Genomic DNA, 22,735 nt, shown 5'->3' with positions numbered 1-22,735 from the left:
GCAATTCCCGCTGAATGTTATAATGTGATCTGAAGGGAAATACAGACTTTCTGTTTATATTCTATTAGAAAATGGGCAAGACAAACATTGCACATAAGAGGACAGCCAAATGACTAAAAACACAAAAAAGTCCTCAACTTAATTAGTCCTCTGGAAAATGTATACAAAAACCACTGCTTCAGATTGGGCAATCAATGACACAGAAGTGCGGAGTATTCAGTGAGGCTTGTTGTAAAGGTTTGTAGATTGTAAACTCGAACGGCAGTCACATTTATTCCTGAGTTTTGACTGTTATTTAAGAGATGTTTCTAATATAACCCATAGGGCCAATCTATTTAAACAACATGGTTGCATGGAAACTAGAATGGGGAATGAGATCTTATTAATCTGCGCAGGTTAATATGATACCCTGATGCACCCCAGAATACTTTGGGCAGAAAATAATAAAGTATCTGAAAAGTCCCTTTGAGGGACTGGGGGAAAATGCGGGAATATTATAAACTTCCTCACCTGGGGAATTCCTGATATTCCCACAGCATTAGGGAACCTCAACTTAATAAACCAAGCCCCCAATCTTGGGGCTTGCCCTTATGAAACTTATTCCTGCAAAAGAGAAGCTAAGCCTACTAATAATTACACCTAAGAGTTACCCTAGAGAACCTCTTTTGTTGCTCAGATGTGGCCTCTCTAAGCCAACTCTGCAAATAAACTCATCCTCCCCTGTATGTGGGAAATGACTCCCAGGGTTTTAAGTCTCCCTGGCAACGAGGGACAGGACTCCCAGGGATGAGTCTGGCCATGACATTGTGGAATTGCGAATGCCATCTTGACCAAAAAGGGGAAAAGAAATTAAACAAAATAAAGCTTCAGTGACTGACAGATATCCAATGGAGTCAAGAGGTCAATCTGAAGGTTATTCTTACACATTATATAAATATTCCTTTTTAGTTTCTAGTGTATTAGAATAGCTGGAAGGAATTACCTGAATCTGTTGAATGGTAATCCAGAAGACTTGATTCTTGATAATTGTATAACTATATAGTTTTATCGTGTGACCATATGACAGTGAAAACACGGTGACTAACACTCCCTTTAACCAGAGTATGGGCAGATGAGTAATAAAATGATGATAAAAAATATATAAATAATGGGGGGGGTAAGGGTTATAGGATGGCTTAGATGTTCTTTTTTTATTTCTTTTTTATTTTTCATATTTTTTTATTTTGAAGTAATGAAAATGTTTGAAAACTGATTGTGGCAATGAATGCACAAATATACAATGATACTGGAAGCCACTGATTGTATACCTTGGATGGATTATATGGTATGTGAGTATATGTCAATAAAATTGCATTTAAAAAAAAAAGAAAACCACTGCTTTACATACTCATTGGAATGGTTAAATTGTTGGCAAGGATATACAGACGTCAAAACTCATATGTATTATTGGTGGAAGTAAAAAATTAGTATAACTACTTTGGAAAACTGCATTAAGTATTTATTAAAACTTAACATATATACCTTTTGACCAAGATGGTGGTATAAGACACTACAGGGTGCCATTCTCCCCTCAGAATCTTTGAACAACTAGCAGAAATTGGCAAAATCATCCTCAAAATTACAGAAAACAGTTAAAGGGTTTCAGCAACTGGACGAGTGCCAAATCAACAGTAGAATAAGTATAGAGCAAGTCTGCTGGCCCCTCTCCCAGCCCCTTCCAGAGCAGTATGGAGCCAGCTTGCGCTCCCACTGTGGGTCCCTGGCCTTGTTCCAGATGAAGAAGAGTAACCCCAATGCACATACTAGGGTGCCTGCATGTTGGTGCCAATCTATTGGGTGGCATCTTGAGAGACTGAACCAGGAAACCTGTCTCAAGCTCATCCTCCCAGAACATGCCCTGCAGGCAAAACAACTTGCAGACAGCTGAAGTAATTTAAGAAACAACAAAATCAAAGCAACCTGGGCAAAGTTTTACCTGCTTTAAATCATACATTACAGCACCCAGGAAGAAAGAAAGTTAATTTCAGAGGTTGTAGAGGGGGCATTCCAATTCCTGTAAATGGAGAAAATCCTAAGGCCACGAACAAGCACAAGCCCAGGACAAGATGCAGGACCAGAAAAGACAGAAAGGACTTCCAGTTTGCCTCAGGCTTATGTTTTTGATAGGAGGGGTAATCTCTGACGTATAGCACCAGCCAAGGCAGGACCAATTTGCAAAAACCACGAACGTGTTTTTGTTTTTGTTTTTATTTTTGAGCTGATTTGTTTGTGTTAGCTCTTGGCACTCAAGGACATTTCTGGCATATCACTAGCTGGATACACGCTTAAGGAACACAGTTTAGGGACAAAATCCCATTTTAAAATATTAAAATGTACCAGTGTGCAACAAAAGATTAAAAGAGAAGCAAAGAAACAAGAAATGATGGCCCATTCAAAGGAACAGGATAAAAATCCAGAATACAGAAACCATCAATGAAGAGGAGCAGACTTTGGATATACTGCATAAAGATTTTTTTAAAATGACCTTCAATATGCTCAAGGAGATAAAGGAAAATACAGAGACAGAACTAAAGGATATGAGGATAACAATGAAGGAACAACACGAGAATCTCAATAAAGACATAGAAATTTAAAAAGGAACCAAAGAGAAATGCTGCAGTTGAAGACCACAATAACGGAAATGAAAAATTCCCAAGAGGGTTTCAACAACTGATTAGAGCTGGAAAAAGAAAGAATCAGTGAACTTGAACACAAGACAACTGAAATGATTCAGGCTGAGAGGCAAAAGAAAAAGAATTGTTAAAAAAGCAAAGAGAAACTAAGAGACCTGTGGGATACCATTAAGCAAACCTATATACACATTATAGGAGTCCCAGAAGGAGAAAAGAGACAGAAAGGACAGAAGGAATACTCAAAGAAATAAATGGCAGAAAACTTCCTAAATTTAACAAACACATGAATATGAATGCTCAAGAATCCCAATGAACTCAAACAGAATAAACTGGATGAGACCCAACCTAGACACAAAATAGTCAAACTGCTGCTCTGGAGAAAGTTTCAAAACATATAAGAGAAAAAGCAATGTGTAAGTACAAGGGAGTCCCAAAAAGATAAAGCGCCTATTTCTCAACAGAAACCACGGAGATGGGAAGGCAATGAGATGAAATATTTAAAGTGGTGAAAGAAAACAACTGCCAAACAAGATGTTTATATCCAGGGAGGTGATCTTTCAAAAATGAGGGCTAGAATAAGACTTTCCCATATAAACAAAAGCTTATAGAGTATGTCACCACTAGACCTGATGTACAACCAATGCTAAAAGGAGTTCATCAGACTGAAAGGAAAGGATACTGGACAGTGGATCAAACTGGGAAGCAGAAAGACCACTAGTAAAGGTAACCATTAATATGGGTAATTATAAGTGCCAGTATTACTGTATCGTATTTTTTGGTATGTAATGCCACCTTTTACTTCTTACCAATTCTAAAATACACATGCCTTGAAAGTAATGATTAATCTATGGTTTTGGACATACAATGCATACAAATATAATATGTAACAAGTACAATAAAATGGAATGGAGGGGTAGAGAAACAGTGAAAATGTATGCTCTTGAGGTTAAATTATCGAATCAAACAAGATTGTTTTAGATTTAGGATGTTAAATTTAAGGCCCAAGGGAACACAAACAAAATATATGAAAAATATATCTAGAAAGAAATGAGAAGGGACTCAAAATGGCACACTCAATAAAATAAAATAAATATGAAAACAGCCAATAATGGAAGAATTGAGGGTCAGAAAAGGTGTAAGACTTACAAAGACAAAATAGCAAAATGACAGAAGAAAGTCTGGCATTTTCAGTAGTTACTTTAAATGTAAATGGATTAAACTCTCTAGTCAAAAGGTAGAGATCAGCAGAATGGATAAAAAAGCATGATCAAAATATATGCTATTTACCAGAGACTCACCTTAAATTCAAAGACACAGGTAGGATGAAAGTGAAAGGATGGAAAAAAATATACCATGCAAATAGTAACCAAAAGAGAGCTGGGGTAGCAATACTCAGATAAAATAGACTTTAAGTCAAAGACTGTTATGAGGAACAAAGGTGACTATAGAAGGGTCAAACATACATATACAGAACACTTCACCCAACAGCAGCAGTCCTTTTTAGTACACATGGATCATTCTCCAGAATAGACCATATGTTAGGTTACAAAACATGTCTCAATAAACTAAAAAACAGTGAAATCATACAACGTATCTTCTCCAACCACAACGGAATGAAACTAAAAATCAGTAACAGAGGGAGAAATGGAAAACTCATAAACCTACGGAAATTAAACAACACACTCTTCAACAACCAATGGATAGAAGAAAGCACAATGGAGACTAGGAAATTTCTTGAGGCAAATTAGAAGAAAAACACAACATATCAAAACTTATGGGATACAGCGAAGGCAGTGTTGAGAGGGAAATTTATAGCTCTAAATGCTTATATTAAAAAAAAAGATCTCAAATCAGAAACCTAACCTCACAACTGGAGGATCTAAAAAGAGACGAGCAAAGTAGACCAAAGCAAGCAGAAGAAAAGAAATAAAGATTACAGTGGCAAAAAATGAAATAAAAAATAAAAAAACTATAAAAAGAATCAACAAAACCAAAAGTTGGTTCTTGAAAAGATTAATAAAATCAACAAACCCTTAGCTAAAAAAAAAAAAGAGAGAATGCAAGTAACTAAAATCACAAATGAAAAGGGGACATTACTTTTGACCCCATAAAAATAAAAAGGATTACAAAATGATACCTCTATGAACTGTATACCAATGAATTAGATAACCCGGTTGAAAAAATTCCTAGAAACAAATTACTTATATTGACTCAAGAAAAAATAGAACATCTCAGACCAATAACAAGAGATTATATCAGCAATCAAAAACCTCCCAACAAAGAAAATTCCAGGAGCAGATGGATTCACTGGTAAATTTTACCAAACATTTCAAGAATTAACACCAATTCTACTCAAATACTTGTAAAATATTGAAGAGGAGGGACCACTTCCCAACTCATTCTATGAGGCTAACATCAACTTAACACCAAAGCCAGCTAAAGATCCACAAGAAAAGAAAATTACAGACCAATTTCCCTTATGAACATATATGCAAAAATCCTCAACAAAATACTAGCAAACCGAATCCAACAGTATGTGACAAGAATTATATACCACAATCAAGTGGGATTTATCTCAGGAATACAAAGGTGGTTCAACATAAGAAAATCAATTAATGTAATATACTGCATTAATAGAATGAGGTAAAAAACCACGTGGTTATTGCAGTCAACAAAGAAAAGGCACTTGACAAAACCTAGCACCCTTTCTTGGTAAAAAACATTCAAAAACTATGAATAGAAGAAACCTCCCCAACATGATAAAGGGAATGTATAAAAAAATACACTACTAACATCATACTCAATAGTAAAAGACTGGATGCTTCTAGGAACAAGACAAAGGTGCCCACTGTCACTACTGTTATTTACATTGTACAAGAAGTTCTAGCTAAAGCAATTAAGCAAGAAAAGAAATAATAGATAAATGGGACCTCATCAAAATTAAAAACTTTTGTGCACAAGAGGACTTCAAAATGAAAATAAAAAGAAGTCTAGAGAATGGGAAAAAATATTTGGAAACCACATATCCAGTAATGTCTTAATATCCGAAATACATAAAGAAATCCTAAAACTCAAAAATAAAAAGACAAACAACCCAATTTAAAAATGGGTAAAAGACTCAAATAGACATCTCTCCAGAGAAGAGTTACAAATAGCCACAAAGCACATGAAAAGATGCTCAACATCACTAGCCATTAGGGAAATGCAAATGTAAACCATAATGAGATACCATTTCACACCCACTAGAAGGGCTACCATTAAAAAAAGGAAAATAAATGTTGGAGAGGATGTGGAGAAATAAGAAAAATCATTCATTGTTGGTGGGAGTGTAAAATGGTGCAGCCACTAGGAAAACAATTTGGCGGTTTTTAAGAAAGTTAAGTATAGAGTTACCATAACACCTGGCAACTCTACTTCTAGCCTTATACCCATAAGAACTGAAAGGAGGGACTCAGGCAGGTATTTGCACACTGACGTTCACAGCAGTTTTCCACAATTGCCAAAACCTGGAAATACCCCAAGTGTCCATCAACAAATGAATGGATAAACAAAATGTGGTATGTGTACATATATATATATATATGAATATTATTCAGCCGTGAAAAGGATTGAAGTTACCATACATGTGACAACCTGGATGAACCATGAAGACATTGCATGAAAAGCATACATAATTGGACAAGTAATGTATGATCTCACCGATATGAAATAATTAGTATATGCAAATTCATAGTCAGAAATTAGAATATAGGTTACCGGTGGCCAGGATAAGTGCAGGAAATTAGGAGTTCATGCTTACTTGATAGAAAACTTCTGTTTGGGCTGATGGGTAAATTTTGGTAATGGTTGGTGGTGACGGTAGCGCAATACTGTGAATGCAATTTATAGCACTGTATTATATATTGAAATGTGGTTAAATGGAGAAATTTTAGGTTGTATACATGTTACTAGAATAAATTAAAAAAAAAACACATAGGACTGTAAAGCACAACAGTGAACTCTAATGTAAACTACAGACTATAGTTAATAGTACAATTATAATACTATTCTGTCATGAATTTTAACAAAGGTTCCACACTAATGCAGTGTTAGTAATAGGGAAAACTACATGTATGAGGGGGGTATATGGGTACTCTTTATGTTCTGCATGATTTTTCTGTAAGCCTATAACTTCTATAATAAAAAAATATTAAAAACTAAAGCTCAACATATGCATATCCCATGTTCTAGCAACTGTCCTTCTAGATACATAATGCAAACAAAAGAAATGCAAACATGTTTATCAAAAGACATGTACAAGATTGCCAATAGAAGCTCTACTCATAAGGGCTCCCAATATCCAAATGTTCACAGAGTAGAAATGATAAATTATATTTACAAAGGAATACTATACAACAAGAATGAATTAACTATACCAATGTTAAATAAAAAAGGTCAGGCTCAAACGAGTACACACTGTATGATTCCATTTACATAAGCTCAAAAAACAGGCAAAACTGGTGATGGTGGCACAACATTGCGAATCTAATACCACTGACTTGTATATTTTAAAGTGGTTAAGATGGGAAATTTAATGTTGTATGTATGTTACACCAATAAAAATTTTAAAAAGAAAACAAAAGCAGGCAAAAATAACCCATAATATTAGAATTTAGGACAGTGGTCACCCTTGCAGGCGACGGGGTGAGGGAGTAGACGGAGAGTTAGTGCCTGGAAGAGGCACAAAAGGAGCCACTAGGATGCAGGTGAATGTCTATTATTTGATGTGTTGTTTAGAGAACAGTGCTCACTTTGTGAAAAAACCACTGAGCTGTACTCTTAGATTTATGTGCTCTTGTATGTGTTATAATTTTTTAAAAAACCCAAACAACAATATAAAAGCCTCTGCTAAGATACAGTTATTCTACACATCAAAAGCTACCTAACATGATGACCAGACACTGGATTTTCTGAGAACAGTACTAAATCAAATTTCCTATTAAAAGTTACCAAAATCAATGCCTCAGAGTTTGGGCTTTTCAAACTATGGTCATCATCGTTGTACTACAGATTTAGTGACATTTAAATATTTGATCAAAAAATCTTCTATATTAAAATTTTCTTTAAAATATGAAAAATAGGCATTTAAAAGCAAACTTTGTCTAAGTAAAACTGTATTGCTATAGGAAATAATATCAGCAAGTCCTGTACTTCTACTATGATTTAAAGGAAGGAAAATGATTCAAAGAACAAACTGTCCACTCCAAATTTGAAATCACTTTAAGTCACAAGAGGAACCAAAGTCTACACGGACCAAAAATATTGTGAAATGGCACCACCCAAGATGATGCACCCCCCCCCACCAAGAAACTATCCCCAGTCTCCTTCTTATGAATCATCAATCATTAAGCTTTAACCAAAGTAGAAGAGAACTTTGATTTGCTAGAATCAGTTTTTAAATCCCATGATTTCAGGCTCAGACTTTATTGTATTGTGATAGCAGCATCAGAAGATGAGTAAACTGCATCTCCAGCTCTACCAAACTATTTTATAAAAACACAAAAGGGAACTGCAACCAAATCATCCTCCCCGCCAAAGATTTCAGGATCAATCTGTAACTAGTTCAAATGCCCAATGATACTACTAACCACAACAGAAATCAGGCAAAACCCTAAGGGTGCTCTCAGAAATAGACTAATCGGAGACATGCAATCAACCCAGCAGCAGTTCTTCACCTCCTCTTACTGTCTTTCACTCCTTATTACAAAGTACAGTAAACACAAGCATCTGAATAATGGCAATGGCCAGCACTTCTGCAACACTGACTTTATGCCAGATAGCATTTTAAGCACTCATCAATCTGAGTAGACACCTTATCTTCATGCTATAGCAGAGGAAACCTGCACAGAGATTACAGGTAACCTGCTGAGGATCACAGGGGTGGTACATGGTAGTGCTGAGATTCCAAACCAGGCAGCGGTTTCAAATTCTGTGCTATTACCACTTTAAGTTACTTATTTGGAATCTGGTTAATCCTAAACCTCAGATATACTAAAAATGGCAAAATGAATGCCACAAAGTCAATGCTCAGCATCTTTTCACTACCTTTAAATATAACTACAAGAAGTCTGGTTATTACACCCAGTTCACATTACATTAAAAGTTACCAAATTCGATGGCACAGCAACCACACCAAGAGTATTCAGCAATGGAAGCGGTAACAAAAATGACAAAAGGAAGTCTCCAGAAATAAACCCAAAACATCCAACAGTTAGTGGTTGTGCCAGTTTGGATACATTATGTCCCCCAGAAAAAGCCATGTTCCTTAATGCAATCTTGTGGGGGGCAAACGTATTTAGTCTTGATTAGGTTGGAACCTTTGGATTAGGCTGCTTCCATGGAGATGTGACCTACCCAACTGTAGGTGATAACTATGACTGAATTATTTCCATGGAGGTGTGGCCCCACACCTTCAGTGTGGGTCTTAATTAAATCACTGGAGTCCTATAAGAGCTCAAACAGAAGGAGATCAATGGCGCAGCTGAGAGAGACATTTTGGAGACGGCCATTGAAAGTAGACTTCTGCTAGGCAAGAGTTTACCTGGGAGAAACTAAAAGAACACCCCAGAAGCTTAGAGAGAAACATCCTGGGAGAAAGCCATTTTGAAACACAACCTGGGAGCAAGCAGATGCCAACCACGTGCCTTCCCAGCTAACAGAGGTTTTCCAGATGCCAACAGCCATTCTCCAGTTTAGGTATATACCTTGGTTTGGACATTCTTATGGCTGCAGAACTGTAAATTTGTAACTTAATAAATCTCCTTTATGAAAGCCAATCCATTTCTGCTGTTTTGCATAACGGCAGCATTAGCAAAGCAGAACAGTGGCCATTTAGCAGTAGGGTTTAAGTTAGGGGTTACCAAACTACAGCCCACATGACAATTTCAACCTGCCCCAGTAGCTAAGAATAGTTTTTACATTTTTAAATGGTTGGAAACAAAGCAAAACAACAAAGACTAAGCTATAGAGACCCTATATGGCCTGCAATGCCTGAACTATTGTTTACTTTAGATAACCAGCACCATACACATCTTAGATGCTGAGTGAACTCTCTTGGTTCATTCAAATATTTAAGCACCTACTATGTGCCAGGCACTGTCTGGGCACTCAAGATACATAAGTGAACAATTGTTGAGCTTACATTCTAAAATGACAACTCTGAAAATGGGGAAACCAATGCTCCAAGTGGAAGTAGTTGCAAGGCCCTTTGAAAGCAGGTATCCCTACCTATACATCTTCAAGGCTAAAGCTGGCTCCCTGGCTCTCCAAATCCAGGACCTAGCAAGAGTTAAAAGGGCGATACAGGGGGTGGAAGGGGGAAGAGAGTACTCTGGAAAACGGCATATTAAGCTCATACATTCCCAGGATGGACTGTATACAAGATTAATGATGGGCCTTATGGTTAAATGTGCTTTCCAAATTCTTGAAATATGCCTGAAGAACTTCAATTTGTTAAGTACCTTCATTTGCTAAGTACATACAAGTTGATGCGGAGAAATGTATTCCTGAAGTATCTGTACTGGGGGTTGGGCAGAGAGCCTAATCTTTAAACCTATAGGCTACTAATAATTGAGAGTGGACTTCTTTCAGGGAAGTAGATATTCATTAGGCTAGCACCCAGCTTCTTTTGGTCCCACAGTTCAGTAGTTACCTTAACAGAATTCTATCCAAGGTAGTAACAATCAATATTGTTAAAAATACACTTTAATTCTCAAGGAGTGGTGTGTGAAAATGTTTCAAGTGTTACATACAGAAACATCTGGTCCTCCACCAAAGCCTTTGAAATTAAATTACATACAGGTAGGGTTCTCTTCACCTAAATCTCCTTAGCCAACAATCTCTTGTCCAAGATGCATATCTCATGTCAATCAAGTCAACAGATCAAACAGTAACTATATCACTGAGTCCTTTCTCTCCAACATATAAAAACGTCAACTCCAGTTTCAACACTTTCTGAAACGTTCACTATAAAATAGCATTCCATTTAACAATTTATTTAATTTGTAGTATGTCACCTTGTCTCTATTTGATTCATGTATGTGCATATGTGTGTATTTTTAAATGTCTTGGATAAGGGATCATTCACGAGTATTTAATAAAACAAAAATCCTTCGCTCCTACTAACTAACATCTTCACCAGCAACCCCTTCCAAACACCAAACTGTTATGAAACAAGTTATCATTTGCCAAAGTTGTCCTGAGGAATGTTTCACTCATACCCAAATGACTTGATAACTGACAATTATCTGTTACTACAATATAAACAAAATTTTAAGACCAGGTACATAAATGTAAAAATAACAAATAAAAAGATCTTAGAAAAATTTTTTTAAAAAGAGACGAATTTCTCCACATGACACTAACAACTTCAAGTGGGTGATCATTTAAGAATCAAAGCGAGAACCGGCTTAGGCGGACCACCACAACAAACTTATTCGAGGCCACCACTACAAAGCTGGCTTCCTGATGAAGCAAGATGGGAATACCCAAAAAAACGAAACCCAAACATCCTATAACAAATACTCTTGTGAAGACTTCCCTTCTTCGGGGCGCACGGGGTTTCCTCCTTCACTTCCCTAAGTGTCAGGCCCTACGAATCGACGAGTCAAGGTCCCTGCCTTCGGAAAGCTCACGGACCTAAGCGGGGAGAAAGACACGAACCCCAAGGATCTAAGTGTTTGGGAGCCTCCAATACAGAACTGAGGAGCCTAGATTAAAAAAAAGTTAATTCTGCCATGAATGGGAGTGGGTTGGAGCTGGGAAGGGTCGAGGGACGCGTTGGCGAGAGGGAGTGGAGAATGAATCCTTCGAAAAGGCTTCGGAAAGTGGCTGAGAAACGCAGAAGCCAATCCACTCGCTGCCATCCCCCAACACGGCCCTGCTTTCACTCCCTCCCGGCTCTCCCGAAGTCCCGGGTTCTGGGCTCCTGGGGTTCCCGGGGCAGGAGCCTCTGGAGCGGATGGGGCGGCAGGAAAGCCTCCCTCCCGGGGCGGAGGCAGCGGGCGGCTCGGGCGGGGTCCCTCGCCGGGCTAAGCCGGGTCGGAGGCGACTCAGGCCGCACCCAGCCCCCCGAGAGACGGCGATATCACAGCCAAGCTTTCCACCGTGCGGCAAGCAGAGCCCCACCGAACGCGGACACTCACTTTCTCGTGGAAGATGGACTCCATGTTTATTTGTCTGGAGCCAACGGCCCCCGCGCCGAACCAGCCCCCTCCAGCCCCGCCCCCGGCCCCACTCCTCCGCCCACCCCACTCCACCTCGTGCCGCCCCAGCTCACGTGCCTGGCGCAGACCAATCACTTCCTGGGATGCAAGTCACGTGGAGCGAAGTGAGCGTGAACGCCCGGGCAGTAAACGAGAAGACGCGTGATCTTTCTAGCGTATCTTCCCATCTTCTGATAGCCGGCTTCCTGGATTGGTGCAGCGCCCCCTGCCGTGTGGAGGTTCCTTTCCGCTTTCCACCCATTGCTATTGGATTCTTAGTCTTCTGGGCTCTGCATAAGGACCATCGGGTTCTATGTTCTTTTTTCCTTTCCACTTTACTGTGTGCTTTGTATTTATCATATATGTACATAAATATTTAGTATCTCCCTCCACCTCTCCCACTGAAAACCTCATAGAGAAAAAGGCATCATTGCATCACCCAATACCTAGCTTTAATGTAAGCATTTTTATTTTACCTATTTTACACATGAGAAAAATGAGGCCCAGAGAGGTTAAGAATAGCACAATGTCCAAAATTAGCTAGGAAGTTGCCATGCAAAGGTTCAAATCCAGGCAGCTTGTTCTGGTGTAGGTACTCTGTCCCTGAAGACCAAGCATCATTTGGGGTCAACTGATAAGTCCACTAAAGGGTTGTTGGTTGATGAAGCTGAAGGGGTCGGATAGGAGCAAATCCTGCACCTTGAAACCAGATTAAGGAAGGTGTACCTTTTGAGATCACTGGTGAGCTATATGATGTATTTAAAAGAGATAGGCTCATATTTATCTTTTAGAAAGATCATTCTGGTCCCAGAAGAGAGCAGTTGCCGATGAAGGAATCTTGGAGGAGATGTTGGTGACCTGGAATAGCATAGTGACTTGGAGTTGAGAGAGACCGTTATGAGAGATAATTAGGAAGTAGGGACACTCAAAATAACTTGGTTAGGGAGTGGAGAGAGAGATATGGAACAAAGATGACTACTGGTTTTCTACCTGTTTTAGGTTCATTGGTTACTCAAGTAAATACCATGCAATGAGTTGGGCTTAAACAGTAGGGATGTATTAGCTCACAATTTTGAGGCTAGGAAAAAGTCCAAATCAAGGCATTATCAAGGAGATCCCGCCTTTTTGAAGACTGGCAGTCTGGGGCTGGTTGCCAGTGATCCTTGGTTCTGGGCTCTTATGTCACATGGCAGCGCACGTGGTGGACCTTGCTGGCTCTCCTTTCTTTTCTGGGTTATTTTGATCTTCAGCTTCTTGTTTTCCGGGGATTTCTCACTGTCTAAATTTCATTCTGCTTATAAAGGACCCCAGTAATAGGATTAAGACCTATCCTGAGTTGATTACACTTTAACTGAAGGAACCTCATCAGAAGGTCCTAATTAAATGTGTTCACACTCACAAGAATGGATTAAGTTTAAGAACATCCCTCCCCCTATCTCACCCCGGGGGTTCATACAGCTCCAAACCACCATACTGCCCTAGGCAACCCCTTGGGAATGAGTTATATTCATTGAGATAGAGAATACTGGAGGAGGAGCAAGGTTTTGGGAAGAGAAGATGGTGAAGCCTTTAAGTCTTTAGGATGTGCAATTTGAAATATCTATGAGACATCCAAATCATTGGTGATGGTTGGGTATCTGGGTCTGGATATAAGGAGCCTTGTTTGAGCTGCAGAACCAGGAGTCACATAAAAAAGGTAACTGAAACCATAGGAGTGAAGAGTATCATGTTGGGAAAGGAAAAGATGGAGAAGAGGATCTAAAACAGAGACCTGAGGATAGAGAAGGAACAGGCAAGGAGGAAGGAGGAAAAGCAGGAGAATGTAATATTATGGAAGCCCTGGAAAGAGAGAATGTTTCAAAGAGCAGTCCAGTGTCAATTGTGGCAAAGAGGTCAAGCAACATAAGGATTTATCATACAACACACTAAGTTGTGTTGCCGTGGAGACTGTTGGTGACATTGATGAGTGCAAGTTCAGGGGAGCAGAAGGGGCAGTGGGAGGTAAGGAAATGGGGACTGCCAGTGAGGACTGGGTGTTCAAGAGGAAGATTTACTAGCAGTTGTTGAATATCTCTGTGTCCACAGCATACAGCTCTGTATTGGGGAAACAGTCCAGGTTATGAACTGTAGCCTTTTTAGGGAAACAAATCAGTCTTATGAAGTGAAAAAAATGCAAACCATGTTTTATGTTTAAGAAAAAAGTGTGTGTCCCTAGGAGAAAATACAAATGTATTTTTTCATGCATATACAATACAAATCTATGGAAGAATATACAGGAGACCCAGAGGTACATATTTGAGATGAGAAGGGAACTAGATAAACTGGGGACAATGTGGGAGGGAGACTGTGCCAGTTTGAGTGTATTGTGTCCCCCAAATGCCATTATCTTTGTAGTCTTGTGGGGCAGAAGTTTTTGGTGCTGGTTGGATTTGCTTGGAATGTGCCCCACTCAGCTGTGGAAGATGATTCTGATGAGATGTTCCCATGGAGGCGTGGCCCCGCCCATTCAGGGTGGGCCTTGATCAGTGGAACTATATAAATGAGCTGACTCAGAGAGAGGGAAGTGAGTGCAGCTGGGAGTGATGTTTTGAAGAGCAGCAAGCTTGCTAGAGAGGAACGTCCTGGGAGAAAGCCGTTTTGAGGCCGGAGCTTTGGAGCAGACACCGGCTGCCTTCCTAGCTAGCAGAGGTTTTTCCGGACGCCATTGGCCATCCTCTGGTGAAGGTACCCGATTGCTGAGGTGTTACCTTGGACGTTTTGTGGCCTTAAGACTGTAACTGTGTAGCGAAATAAACCCCCGTTTTATAAAAGCCTATCCATCTCTGGTGTTTTGCATTCTGCAGCATTAGCAAACTAGAACAGAGACTTTTCACTGTATAGAATTTAATTCATGATTTTTTTTATGAATATTAATGTATTATTTGGAAAAAATATATATACTTAAACTGTTATTAGGATGTAAACTTCCAAAAGGATTTTATTTTGTTCACTGTCAAATCTTCAGCACCTAGAACAGTGCTTGGCAAAACAGGCACTAAATATAGAATTAATACTTATTTCATTAGGCCTTCCTGTCCTGTTCAGCAAGTGATTAATAACAAACATCATAAAGTGAAAAGATCAATGCCCTGAAGTCAAAACGTAGGCTCTGGTTTTGACTTTGCCACTGAAGCTATGACTTAGGTATTAGATTTGCTGCATTCCATATTATGATTAATAACTCAACTAGAAATTCAGCATGTCCTCAACTTTATCCAACTTTGTAAGATACCTGCCCTTCAAAACTCAACAATCGAGACAGGGCAAGATGGCAACATAGGGAGGTGTGGAATTTAGTTAGTCCCCTAGAGCAATTAGTAAATAGCCAGGAATGACTAGAAAATAGTCTGGAACAACTAATGGGGGGGCACCCATGACTGGACAACATTGTACACCAGTAAGGAATGGCTGAGATTGCAGCACAGAACTGTAAGTGAAGTTCCCCAAACTGCGGAGCTGCACCGCCACCACCCCCCCCCACACACACACACTGGCATAGGAGGCTGAGTTGCATAACTTTGGTGTGGGAAAAAGAAGCACTCCCTGCTGGGAGCAAGGGAAATGTAGCTCAACCAAGCTCCAACTGTGGTTTTAATTAACAAATTTGAACTACTGAATACATAATATGAGCAGAGATAAACCCAGAGCAAGCAGGAAAGGAACCCAGAGGCTTATTCTGGCAGAGAGGAGGCAGCGCTGACTGAAAAAAAAATACATAAGTAAATAAAACAAAGGCTTTTGGAGTCTACTGATGTCAGAATAATGGACAAGAGGGAAACAGAACCAGGTACCAACCATGGTTCTTGCTTGGTGAACTAGAGGGCTGGGCACTGGCTCTGAAAAGGGGACTTCATGCTTTTTTTTTTTTCCTTTTTTTTCTCTCTCATTCTAAGTAGCTCTTTACAGAAAGCCTCAGGCATTTTCAGTTGTCAGCACTGACCCAGACAAGGGTGGAGTTAAGATAGAGAGTCAAAGGAAAATTCACGTGTAGGAGAGAATTCCCTAAAGGGCTTAATTTCCCTAAGAAAACTGGGGAGCAGGGCCCAGTTCAAGTGGTGGCTCTCTCTCAGAGAACTCAGACCCCAGGCCTGGGGGACAGGGGGAGAAAAAAAAAAAATCTTGAGCTTGGCTTCAGACACCCTCAGTCCCTGGCAAGGACAAGGTCCACTGAGAATTAAATACAGTGCACCTCTTTATGCTGGTGGGGAGATGAGGGCTGACAAGTACAACCTGCTGGACAGGATAGGAAAACCACAGAGTCTAGAGGCCTCACAAGAAAATTTGACAATCTTCTGGGTCTCACCCTCAGGGAAACCTGATACTGAATACAGTCTCTTCCTGAGATGTGGGCCTGTCTGGTCTTGGAAAATCTGATTGGAGTAATCAAGGAAACCAGATGCCTAGGCAACAGAAAATTACAGATCACACTAGGAAGAGTGAAGATATGGCCCAATCAAAGGAACAAACTTGCACTTCAACTGAGATACAGTAATTGAAACAGCTGATTATTAATCAAACAAATTTCCTAAATCAATTAAAAAATAAAATGGGTTGAGGGAAGATATGGCAAAAGAGATGAAGGATATAAACAAGACATTGGTCAGACATAGGGAGGAACTCGAAAGTTTGAAAAAACAATTGGCAGAACTTATGGGAATGAAAGGCACAATAGAAGAGATGAAAGACACAATGGAGACATACAACAACAGATTTGAAGAGGTAGAAGAAAGGATTCATGAACTGGAGAACAGGACATCTGAAATCCTACACACAAAAGAACAGATAGGGAAAAGAATGGAAAAATATGAGCAACATCTCAAGGAACTCAATGACAAATGAAGCACATGAATATACATGTCATTGATGTCCCAGAAGGAGAAGAGAAAAGGGGCAGAAACAATAATGGAGGAAATAATCATTGAAAATTTCCCATCTGTTATGAAAGACATAAAAATACAGATCCAAGAAGCGCAGCATACCCCAAACAGAATAGTTCTGAATAGACCTACTCCAAGACACTAATCAGATTATCAAATGTCAAAGACAAGGAGAGAATTCTGAAAGCAGCAAGAGAAAAGTGATCCATCATATACAAAGGAAGCTTGATAAGAATATGTGTGGATTTCTCAGTAGAATCCACGGAGGCGAGAAGGCAGTGGTATGATATAATTAAGATACAGAAAGAGAAAAACTGCCACCAAGAATCCTATATCCGGAAAAACTGTCCTTCAAAAATGAGGGAGAGAAATATTATATGCTACCACTAATGTGAACTTTGAAAAATGTAAAACAAATGGTTTATAATGTAGAATGTAGGGGAACTAGCAGTAGAGAGCAATTAAGGAAGGGGGAACAATAATCCAGGAAGAACAGATAAGCTATTTAACGTTCTGGGGATGCCCAGAAATGACTATGGTCTGTTAATTTCTGATGGTTGTAGTAGGAACAAGTTCACTGAAATGTTGCTATATTATGTAACTTTCTTGGGGTAAAGTAGGAACATGTTGGAAGTTAAGCAGTTATCTTAGGTTAGTTGTCTTTTTCTTACTCCCTTGCTATGGTCTCTTTGAAATGCTCTTTTATTGTATGTTTGTTTTCTTTTTAACTTTTTTTTTCATACAGGTGATTTGAAAAAAGAAGGGAAAGTTAAAAAAAAAAAAAAAAAAAAAAAAAAAAAGAAAAGAAAAAAGACAAACAAGGGAAAAAAAAAAAAAAAAAAAAAAGATGTAGTGCCCCCTTGAGGAGCCTGTGGAGAATGCAGGGGTATTCGCCTACCCCACCTCCATGGTTGCTAACATGACCACGGACATAGGGGACTGGTGGTTTGATGGGTTGAGCCCTCTACCATAAGTTTTACCCTTGGGAAGACGGTTGCTGCAAAGGAGAGGCTAGGCCTCCCTGTATTTGTGCCTAAGAGTCTCCTCCTGAATGCCTCTTTGTTGCTCAGATGTGGCCCTCTCTCTCTGGCTAAGCCAACTTGAAAGGTGAAATCACTGCCCTCCCCCCTACGTGGGATCAGACACCCAGGGAAGTGAATCTCCCTGGCAACGTGGAATATGACTCCCAGGGAGGAATGTAGACCTGGCACCGTGGGACGGAGAACATCTTCTTGACCAAAAGGGGGATGTGAAAGGAAATGAAATAAGCTTCAGTGGCAGAGAGATTCCAAAAGGAGCCGAGAGGTCACTCTGGTGGGCACTCTTATGCACACTTTAGACAACCCTTTTTAGGTTCTAAAGAATTGGGGTAGCTGGTGGTGGATACCTGAAACTATCAAACTACAACCCAGAACCCATGAATCTCGAAGACAGTTGTATAAAAATGTAGCTTATGAGGGGTGACAATGGGATTGGGAAAGCCATAAGGACCAATCACCACTTTGTCTAGTTTATGGATGGATGTGTAGAAAAGTAGGGGAAGGAAACAAACAGACAAAGGTACCCAGTGTTCTTTTTTACTTCAATTGCTCTTTTTCACTCTAATTATTATTCTTGTTATTTTTGTGTGTGTGCTAATGAAGGTGTCAGGGATTGATTTAGGTGATGAATGTACAACTATGTAATGGTACTGTAAACAATCGAAAGTACAATTTGTTTTGTATGACTGCGTGGTATGTGAATATATCTCAATAAAATGATGATAAAAAAAAAAAAAAAAAAAAAAAAAAAATGAGGGAGAGTTTAAAATACTCTCTGACAAACAGACACTGAGAGAGTTTGTGAACAAGATACCTGCTCTATAAGGAATAGTAAAGGGAGCAGTAAGACAGATGGGAACAGACAGGAGAGAGGTTTGGAGAAGAGAGTAGAAATGAAGACTATCAGTAAGGGTAAAAGAGAGAGAGGAAAAAATAAAAATAAGATATGACATATAAAACCAAAAAGACAAAATGGTAGACAGTAGACATTACATTGAGTGAAATTAGCCAGAAACAAAAGCACGGATACTGTAAGGACTAACATTGACGAGCGAAATTTGAGAGTTGAGAACACAGGTTATCAGGAGATAGAAAGAGGTTAGAGACTGGGCATTTGATGCTGAAGGAGTACAGAAGGTTCAACAGGATTGATTCTATAGATCCAGAAATGGAATGGATAGTATAACAGTGTGTGAGTACTTACAATATTGTAAGTACTCTGAACAAAGAACAAGAAATGGTGCTGGATTTTGTCAAATGCCTTTTGTGCATCAATTGAGATGATTGGTTTTTTCTCATTCTATTAATGTAGTGTATTACACTGGTTGATCTTCATATGTTGAATCACCCTCACATTCCTGGTATAAATTCCACTTAGCCTTGTCTATAATCCTTTCAATGTTCTGTTGGACTTGGTTTAATAGTATTTTGTTGAGGGCTTTGCATCATATACATATGGGATAGTGGTCTATAATTTTCTATTCTAGTGATATCTATATCTGACATTGGTATTTGGGTGATGCTGGCCTCATAGAATAAGTTAAGAAGTTGTTCCCATTTGCTAATGCTGCCGGAATGCAAAACACCAGAAATGGATTGGCTTTTATAAAGGGGGCTTATTTGGTTACAAAATTATAGTCTTAAGGCGATAAAGTGTGGAAGGCACAGTGTACCTTCACTGAAGGATGATCAATGGCATCCATAAACTTCTGTTAGCTGAGAAGGCACTGGCATCTGCTGGCTCCCAGGTTGCATTTCAAAATGGCTTTCTCCAAAATGTCAGTGTCAGCTTCCAACGGCTGTCTTCAAAATGTGTGTCTCAGCTGCAGCCACTCTCTCAGCTCCTGTGCATTCTTCAAAGTGTCCTTCTTGGCTGTAGCAAGCTAGCTTCTTCTGTCTGAGCTTTTATAGGGCTCCAGTGAACTAATCAAGGCCCATGCTGAATGAGCAGGGCATGCCTCTATTGTGCCTTTCTAATCAGGGTTATCACCTACAGTTGGGTGGGTTACATTTCCATGGAAACAATCAAAGAATTACAATCTAATCAACACTAATAAGTCTGTCCACACAAGATTGCATCAAAGATAATGGCATTTTGGGGACAAAATACATTCAAACCAGCACAGAAGTATTCCTTTCTCTTTGATTTTTTTGGAAGAGTTTGAACAGAATTGGTGTTAGTTCTTTGAATGTTGGGGAAATTCACCAATGAAGCCATCTGGTTCTGGATTTTTCTTTGTTGGGAGGTTTTTAGTTTATTGATTTGATCTCTTTTCTTGTTATCAGTCTGTTTATAGCTTCTATTCTTTCTTGAGTCAGTGTAGGTAGCTTGTTTCTAGGAACTTGTTCACTTCATCTCAGTTGTCTAATTTATTGGCATGCAGTTGTTCATAGTTATCTTTATAATCTTTTTTATTTCTGTGGGGTTGGTAGTAGTGCCCCCATTTTCATTTCTGATTTTAGTTGTTTGCATCCTCCTTTTCTTTGTTAGCCTAGCTAAGAGGTTTGTCAATTTTGTTGACTTTCTGTGTTGTTTTCTATTCTCAATTTCATTTATCTCAACTCTAATCTCTATTTCCTTCCTTCTGCACATTTTGTGTGTAGTTTGCTCTCCTTTTTCTAGTTCCTCTAGGTCAGAGCTTAGGTCACTGATTTGAGATCTTTCTTCTTTTTATTTAATGTAATCATTTACGGCTATACATTTCCCTTTGAGCACTGTCTTTGGTGCATTCCTTAAGTTTTGGTATGTTGTGTTTTCATTTGTATTTGGCTCAAGAAATATTCTGATTTCCCTTGTGATTTCTTGTTTCCCCGTTGGTTGTTTTAGGGTGTCATTTTCCACATATTTGTGAATTTTCCAGTTCTCCCTATTACTGATTTCTGGTCTTATTCCACTGTGGTCAAAGATACTTTGTATGATTTCAATCTTTTATATCTATTGATACTGTTATTGTGACCCAATATATTGTCTATCTTACAGAATGATCATGTGCACTTGAGAAAAATTTGTATTCTACTGTTGGTGGGTGAAGGATTTTATGTATGTTTGGTCTAGTTGGTTTACAATATCATTCAAATCTTCTATTACCTTATTGCTTTTCTATTTAGACATTCTGTCCTTTATTGAAGTGGTATATTGAAGTCCCCTACTATTAATGTATTACCATCTATCTCTCCCTTCAATCTGTCAATGTTTGTGTCATATATTTTGGTGTTCTCTTTTTTGGTGCCCTCCATGCTTTTGTCTTATACCTGTCTTCCTTGTCTGCCAAGTGCCCTGCCCTAAACGTTTTAGCTTAAGCTTCTTCCCTTTACCTCTGAAAAAGCCATTTCGTAAAAGTGCTTGTGTCACCACTAGACCTTGCATGTGTATCTATTAAAGCACTCATTACACCATACTGGATTTTTACTTTACATGTTGGTTTCCCCTATTAGACTATCAGCTTTTGAAGGTCAGGTCAGGGAGATCTTATTCTTTGTACCAAGGGTCAGCAAAGAGTTCGGAAAAAAATGCATATTCTTCTTGACTGATTGGCATAAAAAAAAGTATTACAATAATTCAGTAAGAGAGAGATTACTGAGCCAATCAAGTGAGCATTCCTGGAGAATTCACAAAATAGATGAACCCCTAGTAGACTTCCTATATCACTGTGGACAACTCAACTTCTGTTTCATTGAAACTGCAGTTCAGCAAGTGTGATTGCACAAAAGATTTCCTTTTTTTTAATGCTCCTGTTCTGGTCTGCTAATGCTGCCCATTATGCACATTACCAGAAATGGATTGGCTTTTATAAAGGGCGTTTATTTGGTTACAGAGTTGCAGTCTTAAAGCCATAAAGTGTCCAAGGTAAGGCATCAGCAATAGGATGGTCAATGGCATCCAGAAAACCTCTGTTAGCTCTGAAGGCATGCAGCTGGCATCTGCTTGCTCCCAGGTTGTGTTTCAAAATGGCATTGTCTAGTGTTGCTCTTGGGGTGTTTTGTCCTCTCTTCACTGAAGCCCTTCCAAAATGTCACTCAGTTCTTCTGTGTCTGGTCCTGTATGGCTCTTTTTAAAGTACCCCAGTGATCCAATTAACACCCACCCTGAATGGGCGGGGTTAACACCTCCATGGAAATTATCCAATCAAACGTTTCACTCACAGTTGAGTCACATCTCCATGGAAACACTCAAAGAATTCCAATCTAACCAACACTGATACTTCTGCCTCCACAAGATTTCATCAAAGATAATGGCATGTGGGGGGGGGGGCAGGCATAATACATCCAAACCAGCACAGCTGCCCATTTTCAATTCAGACTGCCATTAATTTTTTACCCAAATCAAGTAGTTTAACTGAATTTCAAAAAAACATTTCACATTAAAAATTTATATTATGTGTCAATTTAAGTGTCCTGAGTTCTGACACTAATCATTGATAACTAGGGCATATCATTTCATTGTAACATTAGTTCTCCTAAATTCAATCTCATCTAAATACACCAATAAAATTTTGTTTCCAAGAAAAGGTAGCTGAACATTAAAATACATTTTAAAAAATTGACAACAAAATCAAGAGAATCCAATTTGCTTATTGGATTATCTTGAATTAGCAATTTATTTCAGTAAAACCTATCATAAGAAACGTACCTAATAGCACTGTGTTAAAAGCCTCCATACTTCCCTAGATTTAAGGGTATTAGAGCCATAGATTTAGGGGTATTAATGCCAGCAATAAAGTATATATGCTGGAAACAAAGAAAACAAAGAAACATAACCAAATGTACTTGTGTTACTATTTATCTTTGTGTCCTTTCTAAAAATGTTACCCTCCTAATGCACTTTATTGCCTATTTTTCTAAATATTATTCACCAGTGTGCTTTC

The 22,735-nt window shown here is 38.9% G+C and overlaps 1 protein-coding gene across 6 annotated transcripts in view; it reads right to left on the bottom strand.

Annotated features, from left to right (window-relative positions):
• Positions 1 to 11,917, bottom strand: part of ATXN3 (ataxin 3) — a 44,451-nt gene extending 32,534 nt beyond the window's left edge. For all 6 annotated transcript variants that reach the window (XR_005216228.1, XR_005216229.1, XM_037832041.1 and 3 more), the window contains exon 1: positions 11,855 to 11,917. Coding sequence is in view for 4 of the 6 variants with exons in the window: in XM_037832041.1 (XP_037687969.1) it covers positions 11,855 to 11,878 (24 nt within the window). In the remaining 2 variants the exon portion in view is untranslated. The remainder of the gene's footprint in view (positions 1 to 11,854) is intronic.
• Positions 11,918 to 22,735: the final 10,818 nt, after the last annotated feature.

This window comes from Choloepus didactylus, chromosome 4 (genome assembly GCF_015220235.1).
Source record: "Choloepus didactylus isolate mChoDid1 chromosome 4, mChoDid1.pri, whole genome shotgun sequence".
NCBI lineage: Eukaryota > Metazoa > Chordata > Mammalia > Pilosa > Megalonychidae > Choloepus > Choloepus didactylus.
The sequence above is the reverse complement of the archived record's forward strand: the minus strand, read 5'-3'. Positions and strand labels throughout refer to the sequence as shown.